The sequence below is a fragment of the Coregonus clupeaformis genome, chromosome 8 (assembly GCF_020615455.1).
Source record: "Coregonus clupeaformis isolate EN_2021a chromosome 8, ASM2061545v1, whole genome shotgun sequence".
Classification (NCBI taxonomy): Eukaryota; Metazoa; Chordata; class Actinopteri; order Salmoniformes; family Salmonidae; genus Coregonus; species Coregonus clupeaformis.
The window spans coordinates 6,702,900-6,723,929 of NC_059199.1; the positions used below are offsets into that span (position 1 = coordinate 6,702,900).

The window sequence follows — 21,030 nt, forward strand, 5'->3', positions numbered from 1 at the left end:
CTATCTTCCACCTCCACCCCTCCTCTACTCCTCCTCCCTTCTATCCCCTGACTAGCCCCCAGGAGGCATTGAACAGTCCTGAGTTTAAGGAGAAGTTTAGGGCCGATCGATGTGCTGATGTATATGCCGGGCTTTTCTGCTTCACAGGGGGAAATGCACTGAGGTGGAACCAATCGTGCCGCGGAATACATTTTCTCTCCTCCAATCCTCCCTGAGTCTCATCTTTGTAGCCTCTTCTCTTGTAAAGTAGGAGAAAGCCAGATACGATGGATAGAACTAGAAGTATGTGCTGCGGTAATTGAAAATACCAAACAACCCTGTGAAGCACCCTGGTTAAAAGTAGTGCACTATATAGGGAATAGGGCACCATTTGGGACAGAGGTTAAAAGAGTCTGCCCTTAGGATCTTTCCTTGCTTCTCGTGGCCCCTCGCTTGTCTCTTCTCTTTGGAGGTGTACATACTCCTGATCCCTCGCTCACATTTGTCCTCATTCCCTTCCTGTTCCATCATTAAGGCCACTTTCTGAGCTCTGGCCCCCCTCCCTCCTCCCCTCCCTCCATCTCCCCCTCCCTCTCTCCCAGGCCTTACTCCTCCTCTCAAAGTCTGTCCCTCTACCCTTTCACTCTTTGGTTGCCTCTATCCATGCTCCCCCCTCCCTCTACAGTAGCTCTGTAATCTACCTCCAATCTCCTCTACCTCTAACCCCGTCACATCTTTCAGTCTCTTCTCTCAATCTATCATCTACCTCCCCAATCTCTCTCAGATAATACCCATTTTCCATTGCTATATGTAGAAATACCCATCCCTCTCCCTGTCTCCCATCATATCCATTCTCCCCCCCCAACCGCTTGTGTTGTACCTGGTCCTCGGCCCCCGCTAGTCTGGCCGCTGCCCTTGGTAAAGGTGGAAGGGGTCTGGCTCTTCTGTTTGAAGCTGCCGGGGCCCAGCAGGGCATTCAGGTTCTCCCTGGTCAGATCCAGCTTCTTGGGACCCGGAAGTGGAGACTCGGGTGCTGGTTGGTCGAAAAGGAGGAGAGGGATAGAATATTATTTAATTTTTACATATGGATAGCCTATGTCTCTTCATGAATATGTTTCTACTGGTGAGACAAATCAGGGTTGGGATCAATTCCAAACAACAATTCTTAGGTATTATGTAAATAAGCTGCCTATTATCATTCACTTTTCAGTAAATCCCAAAAATCTCTGGAAAAATGTAAACAAAAAAACAAAAGTTTAGCGCTACCCAATTAACATATTTGAGAAGATTGAACTGAACAAATGTACATTTTCTGTCTTTCTTCTTAAGCCAGCCTCTGAAGGCCAGTGAGCCGCAGTCACCATCACGACCTGGGGGCAAGGCCAGCTCAGAGAGTGGATCATTAAGGGGGATAAACCCCACCCCAAACAAATCCAGAGGTTTTTAATCCTCACACAGAAATGTTCAGCTCGTCATCAACAACTTCTAGGGAGGCTTTAGCGACGGGTATTATGGTCGAGGTCGACGTAAAAAATATATTAAAAATAAAATGTTTAATGCCGTCGCTGTTGGCAATGCTGCTGATGAACTCTCGTAGTTCAGTATCAAATCAAGTATTGATTGAGTGGTACAGAAAAGGTTGGAACACCATTAGCTAATACACTAATAAACAGTAATCCAACTAGAGTGCAAAATTCTAGGAACTTTCCCCAAATTGACAGCTTTTCCAGAAATCCCGGTTTGGAATATTACTGGAATCAGGAAACATTAAGCAGGAAATTTCGGGAATCCTCCAACCGGGATTTGGGGAATTTTAGTGAAGTTATCAGAATTTTGCAACCCTAAATCCAACTGAAGTGATGGGCATCCAAACTTGTTTTGAAGTTCAGCACGTATTTGTAAAGTCACTTTTGTCAACAGCACGTCTTTTCTGGTCATACAGTAAAAAAGAAAATGTCAAGCACATTGTGAGACTTCAAAAGATGCCAAAATGGTGGCCCGAACAGAATTCCACACTGCAACATGTACTGTAGTTACCCTTTTTAGAGACTCTCTCTGACTGAATGTGGTGAGGCTGACAATTAATAAAAGCAATTAATGTGCGTCTGGCACGGGGCACAAATTTAGACCAAAATATGTAAAGGAGATGCTAACCAAAAAGTTTGAGACCCACTGCTCTGTGGCAGTGGTGGTCATTTGGCTAGTGCATGCTGTTAAAAAAAGTTGTAACCACAGTCACACCATTGGCAACACTTGCTGGCATTAATTCCAAATTGCTGGTGCCGGAGAGCTCTACTCTTAGAATCGCTTATTTTAGGACCCCCTCTCGCTGTGAATTTACTGCACCGACTTAAATATAGCATCCCCCATGTTAAGCATGAATTAAAAGGAACTATGAATTATAAACGTGGTGTGTGGTTCCTGGAAATCATCTCGAGTGAAGCTAAGGGGTTGTTCAACCATTTTGGAAAGGGGGGCCGTTTGAATCTGGTCTCCAAAAGACCTAAACCAAGACCACATTTGGTCTCAAGTAAGAGATCATGAGATAGAGACTGCATCGCCATCGCAAAACACCTGAAGTCACATTTTGGGATGATAACACCATGAAAAGTGATTGTACATTTGACTTCATATTGTTGGCATCCTGGAAAAACCTATATTTTTGCATAGATTTGATATGCAAATGTAGGCAGTTATTTCCCTCAATGTGCTGTAAAAGTTCCATGACTCTAGGGGTAGTGGTGTAGTTCTTCCTATAGAGGAAAGAAAAGAGAATGTCCCTTTGTCCGATGTCTTGTATACCTTGGACGTCTCCGTTGACGGGGGACTTGTAGTTGGAGCGGTCACTGTTCTGGCGCGAGGCGTCGTCTACGGAGATGGCGCTGCCATCTGGGTTGGAGTAGAATAGGAGGAGGGGCTGGAAGTGGCCCTTGATGCATTTGGTGACCACGTCTTTCCACCGGGTCCCAATCTAAGATAGGGGAGAGGAGACTAGGAGGTCAATAGAGAGACACATGAAGAGTGTGTGTGCGCGTGTGTGTGCTCCTGCTTGAGAGGCAGAAAGGCAAAACTGGCATCTTCCCAATGTGACAAGAAAATAAAATGTCACCTATGTCTTACTGGCACTGACCAGTTTCCTCATCTCATTAGACAGAGAGGTCTTGTCAGAAGCCAAATGTGTCGTTTAGTGCCAGTCAATACACCTTACTACTTTCGAAAAGCCTGTATTTATTTGATGAGCATCAGTTGCCAAAACCTAAATATGTAAATGTTAGGTACCTTTGAGTACATCTTTCAGAAAATGCTGACTTGTAATTGAATTGGTTCATCCATTTAAAGGGCTTGGGCTCTAAGGAATAGTCTTCTCAGAGTATATACACTATATTATGCCTCATTTAAATGGATAGCGCACAAATAACAAAAACCATGGAGGAAAAATGTTGACACAACGCTTGCTTGAATTCAGGGACATTCTTTGAACCATTACCCTCAAAATGTATGGTGACCATAGACCAGAAAAATCGTATTCAGGCATGTCACGAACTGTTCAGAGAGGAACTTTCATTTTAGAATTCCACACAAAACTATGTCCAAGGAGACATTGCTGTGCACTGTAAAAGCACATTGTCCCTTTGTTCTTAAGTGAATATTATGTGCTAAAGCACTCACAATCACATTAGCTGAGCAGAGTTAGGCGCGTGCCTCACTACAAAACGCCACAGAGGCAGACTGGAGGCTAACAGATGCTAGTGTGCTCCTTAATTAACCAAATGAAGGAGAAGGAAAGAGGAGCAGAAAGAGAGAGACAGGAAAGAGAGAGACAGGAAAGAGAAAGAGTAAGAAAGGAATGTGACAGTAAAATGGGGGGGGCACTGAACCCCGCCTGGGACAACAACAACAACAAAATAGGCTTAGGGGAACCGCTGAACCACTGGTGCTGCAATAAATGATACAAGCAATTATGACAAGAATGATAGTCAACAAACCGCAACCATAAATGTCAAATATAAATATGGTTTAAAAGCTATCCATAAACTGTAGGGTATTTCTCCTCATTACTTGGTGTGAGTCCATAAGAGAATGAGTAGCAACACAGCAGGTGTATGGCGTGTTATTTGGTTGGCTCGGGTGCTGTACTGTAGTGCTCTGTCCCAGTCGGGCTGAAGTGCATACACAGCACAAACTGCTGCTGGATTGACTCCGAGCCAGCCAGCCCCTGCACCGCAGACCAGTCAAATGGACTGGACACACACCCAGTGTTGTTCATTAAACACATACACAAAATACACATTTTTCAATTTTTCAATTTGATATCCTGAAATGTGGAAGTCCACTAAACAGTGTAGCTCAACTGTGGATGACTGATGATGCAATTAACTGGGGAAAGACTGAAGGTGCTTCAATAGTTTCCACTGGGAAAACCTAGTACAAGTGCTGCTGTGTGTGTGTGGGTGTGTGTGTGTCCCCACGCTTGCGAACATGTGTGGGTGTTGGTGATTATTGCAGACTTTTCAACCCCACTGAAGGCTCATCAACCCGGGGGTGGTGAATGGTGATCGATGTGGCCCTTATAGGAAGATGGTGGCGATGGAGTTAAGACATGGCTCAGGGAGCTCCCTGCTCTCATTCTCCTTTTCATCAGCTCAACCAAGTACATTTCTGCATTTTGAGTTGCTGGCTAGGGAGGCTTTAGCTCCAGATAACAGATGATTTGTATCCCATGATATCATACATCAGCTTCCTGGAAAATCCTCTCATGTCAGATTGTATTCCTGATTTTATTTCAAATCAACTGGTTGAAGCCCTTTAAAGAAAGTTACCAACAAAATGTTACTTTAGTTACTATTCTATAATATTATACTGTATCTTAGTCCATGCCGCTCTGTCATTGCTTGTCCATATATGTATATATTCTTAAATCCCATTCCTTACTAGTTTTGTGTGTATTGGGTATATGTTGTGAAATTGTTAGATATTACTGCACCGTCGGAGCTAGAAGCACAAGCATTTCGCTAAACCCGCTATAACATCTGATAAACACGTGTATGTGACAAATAAAATTTTATTTGATGTGGTGAATTCCTTTTTCTTGTCACAGAGTGTGTGTGTGTGTGTGGGGGTGTGTGCATCACTATAGCAAACGAGACAGGGGAGAGTGTGTGTGGCGTGCGCCTGCCCATGCATGTATATGTGTATGGTCCGAGCAGCATATGTCACCACAGCAAAAGAGTGAGATGTTATGAGAGTGTTGGGTGAGGTGTGGTGTTTTTGCTCCCTTACTAGAGGACTTTTTGCTTATGGTCTTTTTCTATATCTATCCCTAACCCTCACCTCTTTGACCGTGGCGTCGTCGAAGAACACCCATTTGGCGGATTTGGTGTGGAAGGCGAAGGCACAGTAGTGGCGGCTGGAGTAACAGATCATCCCAACCAATAGAAGCTCTCCCTTTTTGGCGTCCTCGTCTGTCACCCGGTAGAAGAGCTGCGGACACACACACATTTCAATTACTTTATTTGGTTAAATTTAGCCCAAAACACTCCCACCCTGCCCTAAGACCTAAAGACTTAGGTTGGCTCCCCAAACTAATGTGTAGACTTTAGCTCAATGGATTAACACAGTCTTTTATCACACAGCAGAACCTTCTCAGTCAGATATACAGACATTTAACCAAAACATTCATGTTTGTCATCCACACGCATTAGCATTTGGACAGTCAAATTGCCCTTCAACTTGGATTGATACTGGCCTCGCTTACATGGTACATTTCCACATCTCTAGCAGCTTCCAGCGTGGTAGTTCAGGCGATCGTCAGTATAATTTCATCCTCCCACCAGTTTGAATAGACCGCTGGATGAGGAGGTTGTGAAATAGCCTCTTGTTTTTCCTGAATGGCCGGTTCTCTTTGGCCATGGGAGACAATGGATTCCTAGGCAGGGGGGAGGTTTTCTCCGACACCCAGCACAGTCACATGAACAGTACGAGTATGAATCAAGCCCTTTGTGGTACTTGGTGGGGGTTCTGCTAGACTAATCCAGTTCTGGAATGCGCTCAAAACGAGGGGAAAATAGGAATCTGTGCCTGTAGTCTTCAAGGGAGATGGTGTTGTGTAATATGTTGGGCCTGGTCTGTGACAGTTTGTTCTAGATTTGTAGCAGGTTTCAGTGAAGCTCATTCCTTTTCTTCTTGAAGGAACAGGGACAGTGTCAGCCAGAGTTGAGTGTTACAAATGCCAAGGACACTCTGTACTCCAACATACAGTCCCAACTCATACACAGACCACACCTTCCACACACGCACCATTCTCTTACACAAATATACACACACACACTCACATGTAACCTTTCTATGACCCACCCTCTCTCTCACACAATCGCACATAAACATCGTACTCTTCCATCGTGGCACTGAGGGGGCGTTGACACGATCTGGTCCTGCAGCAGGGGCTTTTTGATCAGCAGCGTGGGCCAACTGGGCATTGCACCATGCACTGCTTACGCAACGCTCCGACTTACGCAGGGATAAAGCCCACTTTATTTCCCCCATATGCTCCATGGCACCAAAATAAACTGACCCCAACACAACCAGGGCAAGGAACACCAGCTGTGGAGGCTCCAACAAACAAACAAACAAAAAAGACAGAAAGCAAATAGAGTAAAACCAGAATGCAGTGATTCTAACCATATTTTAGGAGTTCGACCAATTGAAAATGGTGTATTATTGTTGTTTTCCTATTTCCAGGGTTCGCATTTGGGGAGGTGAGGCGGCCATTTTGTTTAGGTGCAATCACTGCCTTGGCGATTTTAAAATCAGACTACTTGACTAATCTGTTTTATTCCGGGCTGACAGTCGAGAATTAGACGTGTTTTAAACTTATGTGGAGGTTCTTGGCCATCTCTAACTTTCTTCACAGGTCTTTGCCTTATCCCCGATCAAAGATCCAACTGTTTTCATGACACTTTCCTATTCTGAATTCTATAGATTCTTCTCCACTGTTTGAACCTTCTTTACTTTATCTACAACCCATCACTTTCATTAAACGAAACACAAGAGCAGACTGACTTTGACAAAGCGCTACACCAGTGTTTCCCAAACTCGGTCCTGGGGACCCCAAGGGGTGCACGTTTTGGTTTTTGCCCTAGCACTACACAGCTGATTCAAATAATAAAAACGTTGAATCAGCTGTGTAGTGCTGGGGCAAAAATCAAAACGTGCACCCCTTGGGGTCTACAGGACCAAGATTGGGAAAGACTGCGCTACACTATTGAACTGAGCTTCGTAGTAATATAATCCATCTGTTGTGCTTTTTGTCCCTGCTGGCTTGCCGTCCTTACCCCAGAGAGGTTGAGGTGTGGCCCCAGCGAGCGAATGACGTCCTCTGTGAGGTCTGACTGGTCTGAGTCCCACACGAAGCCGATGGTGACGATCTCCGGGGAGTTCATGAGGACCCGGCGGATCTTGATCCTCTGGCCACAGTTACTCTGGTGACAGCGAGCGAGGGAGAAGACAGTTAACTCGAGGAGCAGAGCTAACTAACCAGCTTAGCTAACAGGGCCGGGACGATCCCAGTATCGCAATCCTCGTTTGTATCGTGGCAAGGAAACAAAACACAAAGTGGATTTCACTTCTTTAGGAAAACAGCCCTAATGTTGGAAACAGACATCATTATGTTGTCATCCAGTCACATTTATTTATTTTCCAAGTTATAGCATGCAATATTTTACATACAGCAGGTTTTTAAAGGACCAAAAGAGTTTGATTGGCTTCGTGTTTTCATTTTTGCCATGGTAAAAATATTGCGATACTGCTGTCGTCCCAGCTCTATTAGCTAACTAACTAGCTAAGCAAAGTAACCAGACAACTAACTAACAAGAACCCTAAATACAACTTCACAGTGGGGGGGGTTTCTGCTGTTGTCCTGCTAGTGACTTTCTGACTTTCCCCTCCTAATAGTTGTTTAGTGTGATGAGAATGGAGGTGCATCCTGACTTGAGATATGTGTGCGCTAGTTTTTGCACAAAACTGCCATTGACATCAATGTATGATTTTCTTAATGCTTGAAAGGACAGACACTTACCGGACAGTTGCGGGAATCCCCTACGGTGCTGGCAGCTTGCAGGAGCTCTCCAAATGACTCGTCCCGCCTCTGATACACCTGTTGACTGAGAGAACCAGAAAGAGTGTGAGAGAACCAGAAAGAGTGTGAGAGAACCAGAAAGTGTGTGAGAGAACCAGAAAGAGTGTGAGAGAACCAGAAAGAGTGTGAGAGAACCAGAAAGAGTGTGAGAGAAAGTGTTTACAGAGAGAGACAAAGCTACAAAAGTCACTCAGTAACCCTAAGAGAAACATAGAGAAATTTGTGTTTTGTGTGACGTCAATAAGCATGGCTTACCAGAGGGCAGTGGTGGAGACATAATGCACTAGCTCAGTGAAGGGCAGGGGGTCGGAGGATGCCCCACAGCTACGGCACACAGACTGCAGGGGAGAGGGGAACAGGAACACAACACAGACACATGGCCGTTAGCTAGGCGCCGCTTAGCCACAGCCAAGCACTAATTATCAAGTCAGCGTGTCATTTCGCGAGGTGTAGTAGTTTGGGGGCAGTTATGGGGAAATTACTACTTTGGGGTGTTTGTGTGAACTGTGATGGGAGAGAGTGGAGTGTTTGTCAGTTGAGAGGAAAAGTGGCAGGTGGGGTGGGTTTTGGTTCGTGTCCGGTCTTCAGACTTAATCTATTGCCTCCTTTCTCAACTCTGGTCCACAGCACTGCTGGCTTTTACACTATAGGGCCTCTACCGAAACATCAAAGCAACCCTCCTGCTGGAGAGCTACTGGGTGTACAGGCTTTTGTTCCAACCCTACTGTACCCGTAGCACAGCAAACTGTTCCGCTACAGCGCACTCGACCACGACATGTTCTGACCCCAGCGGTCCCAACGCCACACGACACCCAATTCCACTAATTAAGGTCCTGTTGAGCAGCTGATTAACTGAATCAGGTGTGTAAAAGCAAGCTGGAAGAAGGGCCTGCATACCTTCTTGCTCTCAGGGAGGAGAGTTGGCCACCTCTGCATCACCATCAAACCCTGCATCAAAGCTGTCTGATACGTTGACGACAAGACTGCTCTGGGGTTTAGAGATGAACATCATACCGGCAGGGCAGGGAGGGAGGGATCTGAGGAAAACCCCCCTCTGTATTCCAGAGTAGCAGCCCCACTCTGGAGATGGGACGGATTGGGTAGCTCCTATCTCAGACAGTGATCCATGTGGCTGCTGCTGTACCCCCGGATGGGGTGTGTGTGTGTAATCCCTGTGCCTGCAACTGGATTTGGACCTGTCTGTCTGTCTGTGTCTGTGTGTGCTACCAGATGCTAGGAGTTTCCTTTAACCTGTTCATAGAGTGTCATGGCAAACTTCTGGTGTGTGATGCAGGACTTGGAGGTGCAGGCATCGGTCTCCTCAGGCACAATGTGCAGGTGGATCCGCTCCAGAATATTCTCCTGTGGAAATATAGCATGCCGATAAGAAATGGGTCAAAACATACAGGTAACAGTTTTCACCGAAACACCTTTAGCAAAGTTAGCTTGAGCTTATCCATAGGAATATTCACAATTCCAAATTGAAACTTTGGTAATCGTCCCACTCTATTGAAATATTAGCAATCATCAGCCAATTATTTTTCCTCAGCATGTATTACCCTCAACTCACCCTCAGCTATACACTTATCTCCTTAATGTACCAGTAAAGAGAAAAATCATGTCTGGTAAATCAATACTTCCCCCTGATTCATCTGTATAAACCTGTATTGTTTTGTGACGTTTAACAGCTAGGGAGTTATGCAGTGCCTCACTACTGTAGTTAAGGAACCAGTCTGAGTGCAAGCGGCCTCCACTAGAAACTCACTCATGTTGATACAGAATCCCACTGGGTTTATGAAACAGTCAGGCTGCTTTTAGACCTTCCTAATTTCACAGCCATTTAATCTGACACTGGCTAATTCTGCTCATAAATTACAGGGCCTTGATTCTGTCTTGAATTTACGCACGTGAACCTAAGATTCACATGGTTATTAGGGGATTATTAGGATAAAGAGAGAATACCTATATGGCCTTGCCAAATATGAACATGCACACAGCGAAACGTACATGTAACGCCCACTGAGAATTAAACACAGAATTAAATCAGTTGTAACAATGTTAGAATGACAACCAATAACAACAAGATAACTAATAATGTAAGCATACTGTGTCCATAATAATCATAATAAGTATATAGGTTATAGGTTGAGAGCTTTTGTGAAAGAGCACAGTTAGAAAGATATGGTATGGCATATAGAAGCAAATCGGATAGACATCATGAAAATGATCGGAGAAGTTGAGGGTAGAGGAAGTTCAGGAGTAAAAACAAACAAAATAGAATCATTGTCAAATTGACTGTGTCCATAAAATGTATATAGTATGTATAAGCTGGAAGGAGAGGCCTAAGCATTGTTGTTCACTAGTTTACTCCAATTAGGGAAGGGGTGGTGGGGTTGGAAGATAATAAAGGGAAATATATATTTTTAAAGGATGTGTGTATGTATGTACAGTGAGGGAAAAAAGTATTTGATCCCCTGCTGATTTTGTACATTTGCCCACTGACAAAGAAATGATCAGTCTATAATTTTAATGGTAGGTTTATTTGAACAGTGAGAGACAGAATAACAACAAAAAAATATGTCAAAAATGTTATACATTGATTTGCATTTTAATGAGGGAAATAAGTATTTGACCCCCTCTCAATCAGAAAGATTTCTGGCTCCCAGGTGTCTTTTATACAGGTAACGAGCTGAGATTAGGAGCACACTCTTAAAGGGAGTGCTCCTAATCTCAGCTTGTTACCTGTATAAAAGCCACCTGTCCACAGAAGCAATCAATCAAAATAAATCAATCAATCAGATTCCAAACTCTCCACCATGGCCAAGACCAAAGAGCTCTCCAAGGATGTCAGGGACAAGATTGTAGACCTACACAAGGCTGGAATGGGCTACTAGACCATCGCCAAGCAGCTTGGTGAGAAGGTGACAACAGTTGGTGCGATTATTCGCAAATGGAAGAAACACAAAAGAAATGTCAATCTCCCTCGGCCTGGGGCTCCATGCAAGATCTCACCTCGTGGAGTTGCAATGATCATGAGAACGGTGAGGAATCAGCCCAGAACTACACGGGAGGATCTTGTCAATGATCTCAAGGCAGCTGGGACCATAGTCACCAAGAAAACAATTGGTAACACACTACGCCATGAAGGACTGAAATCCTGCAGCGCCCGCAAGGTCCCCCTGCTCAAGAAAGCACATATACAGGCCTGTCTGATGTTTGCCAATGAACATCTGAATGATTCAGAGGAGAACTGGGTGAAAGTGTTGTGGTCAGATGAGACCAAAATCGAGCCGTGTTTGGAGGAGGAGGAATGCTGCCTATGACCCCAAGAACACCATCAAACATGGAGGAGGTGGAAACATTATGCTTTGGGGGTGTTTTTCTGCTAAGGGGACAGGACAACTTCACCGCATCAAAGGGACGATGGACGGGGCCATGTACCGTCAAATCTTGGGTGAGAACCTCCTTCCCTCAGCCAGGGCATTGAAAATGGGTCGTGGATGGGTATTCCAGCATGACAATGACCCAAAACACACGGCCAAGGCAACAAAGGAGTGGCTCAAGAAGAAGCACATTAAGGTCCTGGAGTGGCCTAGCCAGTCTCCAGACCTTAATCCCATAGAAAATCTGTGGAGGGAGCTGAAGGTTCGAGTTGCCAAACGTCAGCCTCGAAACCTTAATGACTTGGAGAAGATCTGCAAAGAGGAGTGGGACAAAATCCCTCCTGAGATGTGTACAAACCTGGTGGCCAACTACAAGAAACGTCTGACCTCTGTGATTGCCAACAAGGGTTTTGTCATCAAGTACTAAGTCATGTTTTGCAGAGGGGTGAAAAACGTATTTCCCTCATTAAAATGAAAATCAATTTATAACATTTTTGACATGCGTTTTTCTGTTTTTTTTTGTTGTTATTCTGTCTCTCACTGTTCAAATAAAACCTACCATTAAAATTATAGACTGATCATGTCTTTGTCAGTGGGCAAACGTACAAAATCAGCAGGGGATCAAATACTTTTTTCCCCTCACTGTATGTATGTATGTATGTATGTACAGTGGGGAAAAAAAGTATTTAGTCAGCCACCAATTGTGCAAGTTCTCCCACTTAAAAATATGAGAGAGGCCTGTAATTTTCATCATAGGTACACGTCAACTATGACAGAGAAAATGAGGAAAAAAAATCCAGAAAATCACATTGTAGGATTTTTAATGAATTTATTTGCAGATTATGGTGGAAAATAAGTATTTGGTCAATAACAAAAGTTTCTTAATACTTTGTTATATACCCTTTGTTGGCAATGGCACAGGTCAAACGTTTTCTGTAAGTCTTCACAAGGTTTTCACACACTGTTGCTGGTATTTTGGCCCATTCCTCCATGCAGATCTCCTCTAGAGCAGTGATGTTTTGGGGCTGTCGCTGGGCAATACGGACTTTCAACTCCCGCCAAAGATTTTCTATGGGGTTGAGATCTGGAGACTGGCTAGGCCACTCCAGGACCTTGAAATGCTTCTTACGAAGCCACTCCTTCGTTGCCCGGGCGGTGTGTTTGGGATCATTGTCATGCTGAAAGACCCAGCCACGTTTCATCTTCAATGCCCTTGCTGATGGAAGGAGGTTTTCACTCAAAATCTCATGATACATGGCCCCATTCATTCTTTCCTTTACACGGATCAGTCGTCCTGGTCCCTTTGCAGAAAAACAGCCCCAAAGCATGATGTTTCCACCCCCCATGCTTCACAGTAGGTATGGTGTTCTTTGGATGCAACTCAGCATTCTTTGTCCTCCAAACACGACTGAGTTGAGTTTTTACCAAAAAGTTATATTTTGGTTTCATCTGACATTCTCCCAATCCTCTTCTGGATCATCCAAATGCACTCTAGCAAACTTCAGACGGGCCTGGACATGTACTGGCTTAAGCAGGGGGACACGTCTGTACTGCAGGATTTGAGTCCCTGGCAGCGTAGTGTGTTACTGATGGTAGGCTTTGTTACTTTGGTCCCAGCTCTCTGCAGGTCATTCACTAGGTCCCCCCGTGTGGTTCTGGGATTTTTGCTCACCGTTCTTGTGATCATTTTGACCCCACAGGGTGAGATCTTGCGTGGAGCCCCAGATCGAGGGAGATTATCAGTGGTCTTGTATGTCTTCCATTTCCTAATAATTGCTCCCACAGTTGATTTCTTCAAACCAAGCTGCTTACCTATTGCAGATTCAGTCTTCCCAGCCTGGTGCAGGTCTACAATTTTGTTTCTGGTGTCCTTTGACAGCTCTTTGGTCTTGGCCATAGTGGAGTTTGGAGTGTGACTGTTTGAGGTTGTGGACAGGTGTCTTTTATACTGATAACAAGTTCAAACAGGTGCCATTAATACAGGTAACGAATGGAGGACAGAGGAGCCTCTTAAAGAAGAAGTTACAGGTCTGTGAGAGCCAGAAATCTTGCTTGTTTGGAGGTGACCAAATACTTATTTTCCACCATAATTTGCAAATAAATTCATAAAAAATCCTACAATGTGATTTTCTGGATTTTTTTTCCTCATTTTGTCTGTCATAGTTGACGTGTACCTATGATGAAAATTACAGGCCTCTCTCATCTTTTTAAGTGGGAGAACTTGCACAATTGGTGGCTGACTAAATACTTTTTTTCCCCACTGTATGTATGTATGTATGTATGTATGTATGATGTATGTAGGTATATATTTGCGAGGGAAAAAAACATATGGGGGATTGGAAGTGATGCAGACAATTACATTGATGGAAGTTACAATCTATCTGCAATATTAAAGCTGATCTACCCCCTAAAAAAAATAAAAATAATGTTAGAATGGTTCACATGACATTCCTGACCAAATTGCACTTAAAAATACATTAGGAAAAAAAACCTGTGATATCACTTTATATTTTTATTCTAGCTATGTAATTGAAACGGGGTTGTTGCCACACTGAAAATGGGACATTGGTTATAGAACAAACATTTAGTTTTTTGTTTTGTCTGGCACCTGACCTTTTGACCACCACCTTGGATTTGATTGGATTGTGGTTCTTTCAAAATCATTGTTTATTCAAAACAAACTCCAGTAGGAGACTGAAACCACAGGAATCTGAGGTAAATTTGACATAAACGGCACATGTGAGTAGTTCCCTGTGTTGCCGGGGAGCTCGGAGAGTGGGCTTATTGTTTCATTGGTTTGGCCTCTCGTTTTGTCATCACCTCCTGTTCTACAGTGAAAGAGAGACTTCATTTTCTCGTCCGTTTATCCTCCACTGTAGAATGAGCCCTCCTGAGTGAATGACCTCCCCACTCGAGAGCTGCTGCGCTGAACAGAAAATGGGTGTACGTTTGTGCTGAGTAGGTTTACAGCAATTTCGCTACAGCGAAAACCCAATACTGGCAGACAGAGAACACAATGTACTGTAGTGTACCGTCCCCTAAGCCCTATGTCTAAAGAGGAACTAAATCATGAGCTAAGATGAAGTCTAAAACTATACGTAATGTACAGTAATATTCCTAAATCCTGAATGTTTCTTAGTTGGTGTTGAAGCATCTGAACATTCCTGGTCCCAGCTTGTAATAACCTTTTCTCTGTTGGGTCTAAAATGAATGTTAAAAAGAACAGGGTAAGAAAGCATTACTACTACAGTGGAAGTTAGCCAAACTAAGCACAAGTGGACTGAACAGCTATGGTTATAATGACTCATTCAGAGGGTTCATAGAGACATCTTTAAACGACTCGGAGTGATGCTGCACACAGTGGGGAAACCGTAAAGGCCCAAAGATGGTGCTTCTGCTTATGTAACCCGCCACCATTATATATTATGGGTTGTGTCAAGGGGGTTGGTGGGAGAGGGGACAGGGCTCTATCAGACGGTGACCTCGATGAAATCTTATTTATTATTAATTTTTCATTTTTTCCATTTAGGGAGTAGATCAGTTTTAATATTGCAGAGAGATTGTAGCTTCCATCAATGTAATTGTCTGCATCACTTCCAATCCCCCATATATATTTTTGCTAATATATACACTACCGTTCAAAAGATTGGGGTCACTTAGAAATGTCCCTGTTTTCGAAGGAAAAACATTTTTTTTTGTCAATTAAAATAACATCAAATTGATCAGAAATACAGTGTAGACATTGTTAATGTTGTAAATGGCTGATTTGTAATGGAATATCTACATAGGCGTACAGAGGCCCATTATCAGCAACCATCAGTTCTGTGTTCCAATTACATTTACATTACATTTTAGTCATTTAGCAGACGCTCTTATCCAGAGCGACTTACTTGCATACATAATTTTTTTTTTTTTCATACTGGCCCCCCGTGGTACAAAATCAGCAGGGGATCAAATACTTTTTCCCCCCTCACTGTATGTATGTATGTATGTATGTATGTATGTACAGTGGGGAGAACAAGTATTTGATACTTTTATTTATTTATTTATTTCACCTTTATTTAACCAGGTAAACCAGTTCTGGCCAAGATAAAGCAAAGCAGTGCGATAAAAACAACACAGAGTTACATATGGGGTAAAACAAAACAAAGTCAAAAAAATACAACATAAATACATATATATACAGTGTGTGCAAATTTAGCAAGTTATGGAGGTAAGGCAATAAAATAGGCTATAGTGCAAAATAATTACAATTAGTATTAACACTGGAATGATAGATGTGCAAGAGATGATGTGCAAATAGAGATACTGGGGTACAAATGAGCAAAATAAATAACAATATAGGGATGAGGTAGTTGGGCGGGCTAATTTCAGATGGGCTGTGTACAGGTGCAGTGATCGGTAAGGTGCTCTGACAACTGATGCTTAAAGTTAGTGAGGGAGATAAGTGTCTCCAGCTTCAGAGATTTTTGCAATTTGTTCCAGTCATTGGCAGCAGAGAACTGGAAGGAATTGCGGCCAAAGGAGGTGTTGGCTTTGGGGATGACCAGTGAGATATACCCGCTGGAGCGCAGACTACGGGTGGGTGTTGCTATGGTGACCAATGAGCTAAGATAAGGCGGGGATTTGCCTAGCAGTGATTTATAGATGGCCTGGAGCCAGTGGGTTTGGCGACGAATATGTAGTGAGGACCAGCCAACAAGAGCGTACAGGTCACAGTGGTGGGTATTATATGGGGCTTTGGAGACAAAACGGATGGCACTGTGATAGACTACATCCAATTTGCTGAGTAGAGTGTTGGAGGCTATTTTGTAAATGACATCGCCGAAGTCAAGGATCGGTAGGATAGTCAGTTTTACGAGGGCATGTTTGGCAGCATGAGTGAAGGAGGCTTTGTTGCGAAATAGGAAACCGATTCTAGATTTAACTTTGGATTGGAGATTCTTAATGTGAGTCTGGAAGGAGAGTTTACAGTCTAACCAGACACCTAGATATTTGTAGTTGTCCACATACTCTAGGTCAGACCCGTCGAGAGTAGTGATGCTAGTCGGGTGGGCGGGTGCAAGCAGCGTTCGGTTGAAGAGCATGCATTTAGTTTTACTAGTGTTTAAGAGCAGTTGGAGGCTACTGGAGGAGTGTTGTATGGAATTGAAGCTCGTTTGGAGGTTTGTTAACACAGCGTCCAATGAAGGGCCAGATGTATACAACATGGTGTCGTCTGCGTAGAGGTGGATCTGAGAGTCACCAGCAGCAAGAGCGACGTCATTGATATACACAGAGAAAAGAGTCGGCCCAAGAATTGAACCCTGTGGCACCCCCATAGAGACTGCCATAGGTCCAGACAACAGGCCCTCCAATTTGACACATTGAACTCTATCTGAGAAGTAGTTGGTGAACCAGGCGAGGCAGTCATTTGAGAAACCAAGGCTATTTAGTCTGCCAATAAGAATGCGGTGGTTGACAGAGTCGAAAGCCTTGGCCAGGTCAATGAAAACGGCTGCACAGTACTGTCTATTATCGATCGCGGTTATAATATCGTTTAGGACCTTGAGCGTGGCTGAAGTGCACCCATGACCAGCTCGGAAAACGGATTGCATAGCGGAGAAGGTACGGTGGGATTCGAAATGGTCGGTGATCTGTTTGTTGACTTGGCTTTCAAAAACTTTTGAAAGGCAGGGCAGGATGGATATGGGTCTGTAAAAGTTTGGATCTAGAGTGTCACCCCCTTTGAAGAGGGGGATGACCGCGGCAGCTTTCCAATCTCTGGGGATCTCAGACGTTACGAAAGAGAGGTTGAACAGGCTAGTAATAGGGGTTGCGACAATTTCGGCGGCTAGTTTTAGAAAGAAAGGGTCCAGATTGTCTAGCCCAGATGATTTGTAGGGGTCCAGATTTTGCAGCTCTTTTAGAACATCAGCTGTCTGGATTTGTGTGAAGGAGAAGCGGGGGGGGGGGGCATGGGCAAGTTGCAGCGGAGGGTGCAGAGCTGGTGGCCGGGGTAGGGGTAGCCAGGTGGAAAGCATGGCCAGCCGTAGCAAAATGCTTGTTGAAATTCTCGATTATTGTAGATTTATCGGTGGTGATAGTGTTTCCTAGCCTTAGTGCAGTGGGCAGCTGGGAGGAAGTGCTCTTATTTTCCATGGACTTTACAGTGTCCCAAAACTTTTTGGAGTTAGTGCTACAGGATGCAAATTTCTGTTTGAAAAAGTTAGCCTTTGCTTTCCTAACTGCTTGTGTATATTGGTTCCTAACTTCCCTGAAAAGTTGCATATCGCGGGGGCTATTTGATGCTAATGCAGTACGCCACAGGATATTTTTGTGCTGGTCAAGGGCAGTCAAGTCTGAGGAGAACCAGGGGCTATATCTGTTCTTAGTTCTGTATTTTTTGAATGGGGCATGTCTATTTAAGATTGAGAGGAAATTACTTTTAAAAGAACAACCAGGCATCCTCTACTGACGGAATGAGATCTATATCCATCCAGGATACCTGGGCCAGGTCAATTAGGAAGGCCTGCTCGCTGAAGTGTTTTTGGGAGCGTTTGACAGTGATGAGGGGTGGTTGTTTGACCGCGGACCCGTTACGGACGCAGGCAATAAGGCAGTGATCGCTGAGATCCTGGTTGAAGACAGCGGAGGTGTATTTAGAGGGGTAAATTAGTCAGGATGATATCTATGAGGGTACCCATGTTTACGGATTTAGGGTTGTACCTGGTAGGTTCGTTGATAATTTGTGTGAGATTGAGGGCATCTAGTTTAGATTGTAGGATGGCCGGGGTGTTAAGCATATCCCAATTTAGGTCACCAAGCAGTACGAACTCTGAGGATAGATGGGGGCAATCAATTCACATATGGTGTCCAGGGCACAGCTGGGGGCTGAGGGGGTCTGTAGCAAGCGGCAACAGTGAGAGATTTATTTCTGGAAAGGTGGATTTTTAGAAGTAGAAGCTCAAACTTTGGGCACAGACCTGGATAGTATGATAGAGCTCTGCAGGCTATCTCTACAGTAGATTGCAACTCCACCTCCTTTGGCAGTTCTATCTAGACGGAAAATGTTATAGTTGGGGATGGAAATTTCAGAATTTTTGGTGGCCTTCCTAAGCCAGGATTCAGACACTGCTAGAACATCAGGGTTGGCGGAGTGTGCTAACGCAGTGAATAACTCAAACTTAGGAAGGAGGCTTCTGATATTTATGTGCAGAAAACCAAGACTTTTACGGTTACAGAAGTCAACAAATGATAGCTCCTGGGGAGTAGGAGTGATACTGGGGGCTGCAGGGCCTGGGTTAGCCTCTACATCACCAGAGGAGGACTAGAATAAGGATACGACTAAAGGCTTTAAGAACTGGTCTTCTAGTGCGTTGGGTACATAGAATAAAGGGGGCAGTTCTCCGGGCGTTGTAGAAAAGATTCAGGGCATTATGTACAGAAAAGGATATGGAAGGATATGAGTACAGTTCAGGTAACCCTAAGCGTTGGGTAACAATGAAAGAGATAAGGCGTCATTGGAGGCACCGATTGAGCCGGTCTCGGCGTGTATGGGGGGTGGAACAAAGGAACTATATGAGGCAGTTTGAGAGGGACTAGGGGTTCTACAGTGAAATTGTATAATAAGAACTAACCCAAACAGCAATAGGCAAGGCATAATTGACATGGGAGAGAGGCATAAAGCAGTCACAGGTGTTATTAGAGAGAGCTAAGACAACAACTGGAAATAGCGATAACGTTTGGGCTAAGACTAAACAGAATAAACAGGACAGGGTACCGTGTAAAGGAACAGTCCAGCAGGCATCAGCTGTGCAGCTGAGTGATCATAAGGTCCAGTGAACAACAATATGTGAGTCCGAGAGCAGTTCAAATTGGTGCTTCAGCACAGCTAGCAGGGAGCACAGTTGTAGTTTGCGTGTGCTAGCGGGCCGGGGCTGGCAGATGGATCTTCGTGGTCGTCGCAACTGGAAGCCTGATGAAACCACATCAGACTATTTCGTCGGCAAACCAGTCGTGTTGGATCGGCGGGGGCTCAGTGTCAACACTAGGAGGTCCCGTCCGGTTGACAGAGAGGTAGATAGCCGGGAGATGGGCCTGAGGCTAGCTCAAGGCTAACTGGTGCTTGCTATAGGGCAATGGTAATCAGCCAACAACAGGTTGCAGCTAGCTAGCTGGTTGTGATGATCCGGCGCTAGGGTCCAGTGATTCCGGCAGAAAGTCCAATAAGCTCTGGGTCGATAGCACGCTGGGTCGATAGCACGCTGTGCAGACTGGCCGACGAATTGTCCAGGCTAGAGCTAGAGCTGGCTGGTGGATAGTGTAGGCCACGGACAGTGGTGAAGACGCTAACGGTGACTAATAGCAGGTAGCCATTTAGTTGCGGCTACACTAGTATCAGCTTACGGTTCTTGATGAAAGTTATAAAGAAATAATAGAATCCTTTCCACATTGGGTGAGGCGGGTTGCAGGAAAGTATATTTAGTTAAAGAATGAAAAGTAAAAATTGAGAGATATATACAAAATAGACAAAAAAAACAAGAAACGGGATATTTACACAAGGACGATGAAATAAAAGCGACCGCACTGCTACGCCATCTGCCGATTTTGCAGGTTTTCCTACTTACAAAGTATGTAGAGGTCTGTAATTTTTATCATAGGTACACTTCAACTGTGAGAGACGGAATCTAAAACAAAAATCCAGAAAATCACATTGTATGATTTTTAAGTAATTCATTTGCATTTTATTGCATGACATCACCTACCAACCAGTAAGAATTCCGGCTCTCACAGACCTGTTAGTTTTTCTTTAAGAAGCCCTCCTGTTCTCCACTCATTACCTGTATTAACTGCACCTGTTTGAACTCATTACCTGTATAAAAGACACCTGTCCACACACTCAATCAAACAGACTCCAACCTCTCCACAATGGCCAAGACCAGAGAGCTGTGTAAGGACATCAGGGATAAAATTGTAGACCTGCACAAGGCTGGGATGGGCTACAGGACAATAGGCAAGCAGCTTGGTGAGAAGGCAACAACTGTTGGCGCAATTATTAGAAAATGGAAGAAGTTCAAGATGACGGTCAATCACCCTCGGTCTGGGGCTCCATGCAAGATCTCACCTCGTGGGGCATCAATGATCATGAGGAAGGTGAGGGATCAGCCCAGAACTACACGGCAGGACCTGGTCAATGACCTGAAGAGAGCTGGGACCACAGTCTCAAAGAAAACCATTAGTAACACACTACGCCGTCATGGTTTAAAATCCTGCAGCGCACGCAAGGTCCCCCTGCTCAAGCCAGCGCATGTCCAGGCCTGTCTGAAGTTTGCCAATGACCATCTGGATGATCCAGAGGAGGAATGGGAGTCTGTCATGTGGTCTGATGAGACAGAAATAGAGCTTTTTGGTCTAAACTCCACTCGCCGTGTTTGGAGGAAGAAGAAGGATGAGTACAACCCCAAGAACACCATCCCAACCGTGAAGCATGGAGGTGGAAACTTCATTCTTTGGGGATGCTTTTCTGCAAAGGGGACAAGACAACTGCACCGT

At 44.4% G+C, this 21,030-nt stretch overlaps 1 protein-coding gene across 1 annotated transcript in view; it reads right to left on the reverse strand.

The window, feature by feature from the left end:
• The window catches only part of LOC121572095 (inactive ubiquitin carboxyl-terminal hydrolase 53-like), a 77,277-nt gene that overhangs the window by 35,928 nt on the left and 20,319 nt on the right, over window positions 1–21,030 (reverse strand). Inside the window, exons 5-11 of the mRNA XM_045221749.1 lie at window positions 9,365–9,475; window positions 8,369–8,451; window positions 8,054–8,138; window positions 7,311–7,457; window positions 5,311–5,460; window positions 2,782–2,950; window positions 860–1,012 (exon numbers count right to left, since the gene is read on the reverse strand). Coding sequence (XP_045077684.1) covers window positions 860–1,012; window positions 2,782–2,950; window positions 5,311–5,460; window positions 7,311–7,457; window positions 8,054–8,138; window positions 8,369–8,451; window positions 9,365–9,475 — 898 coding nt within the window. The remainder of the gene's footprint in view (window positions 1–859; window positions 1,013–2,781; window positions 2,951–5,310; window positions 5,461–7,310; window positions 7,458–8,053; window positions 8,139–8,368; window positions 8,452–9,364; window positions 9,476–21,030) is intronic.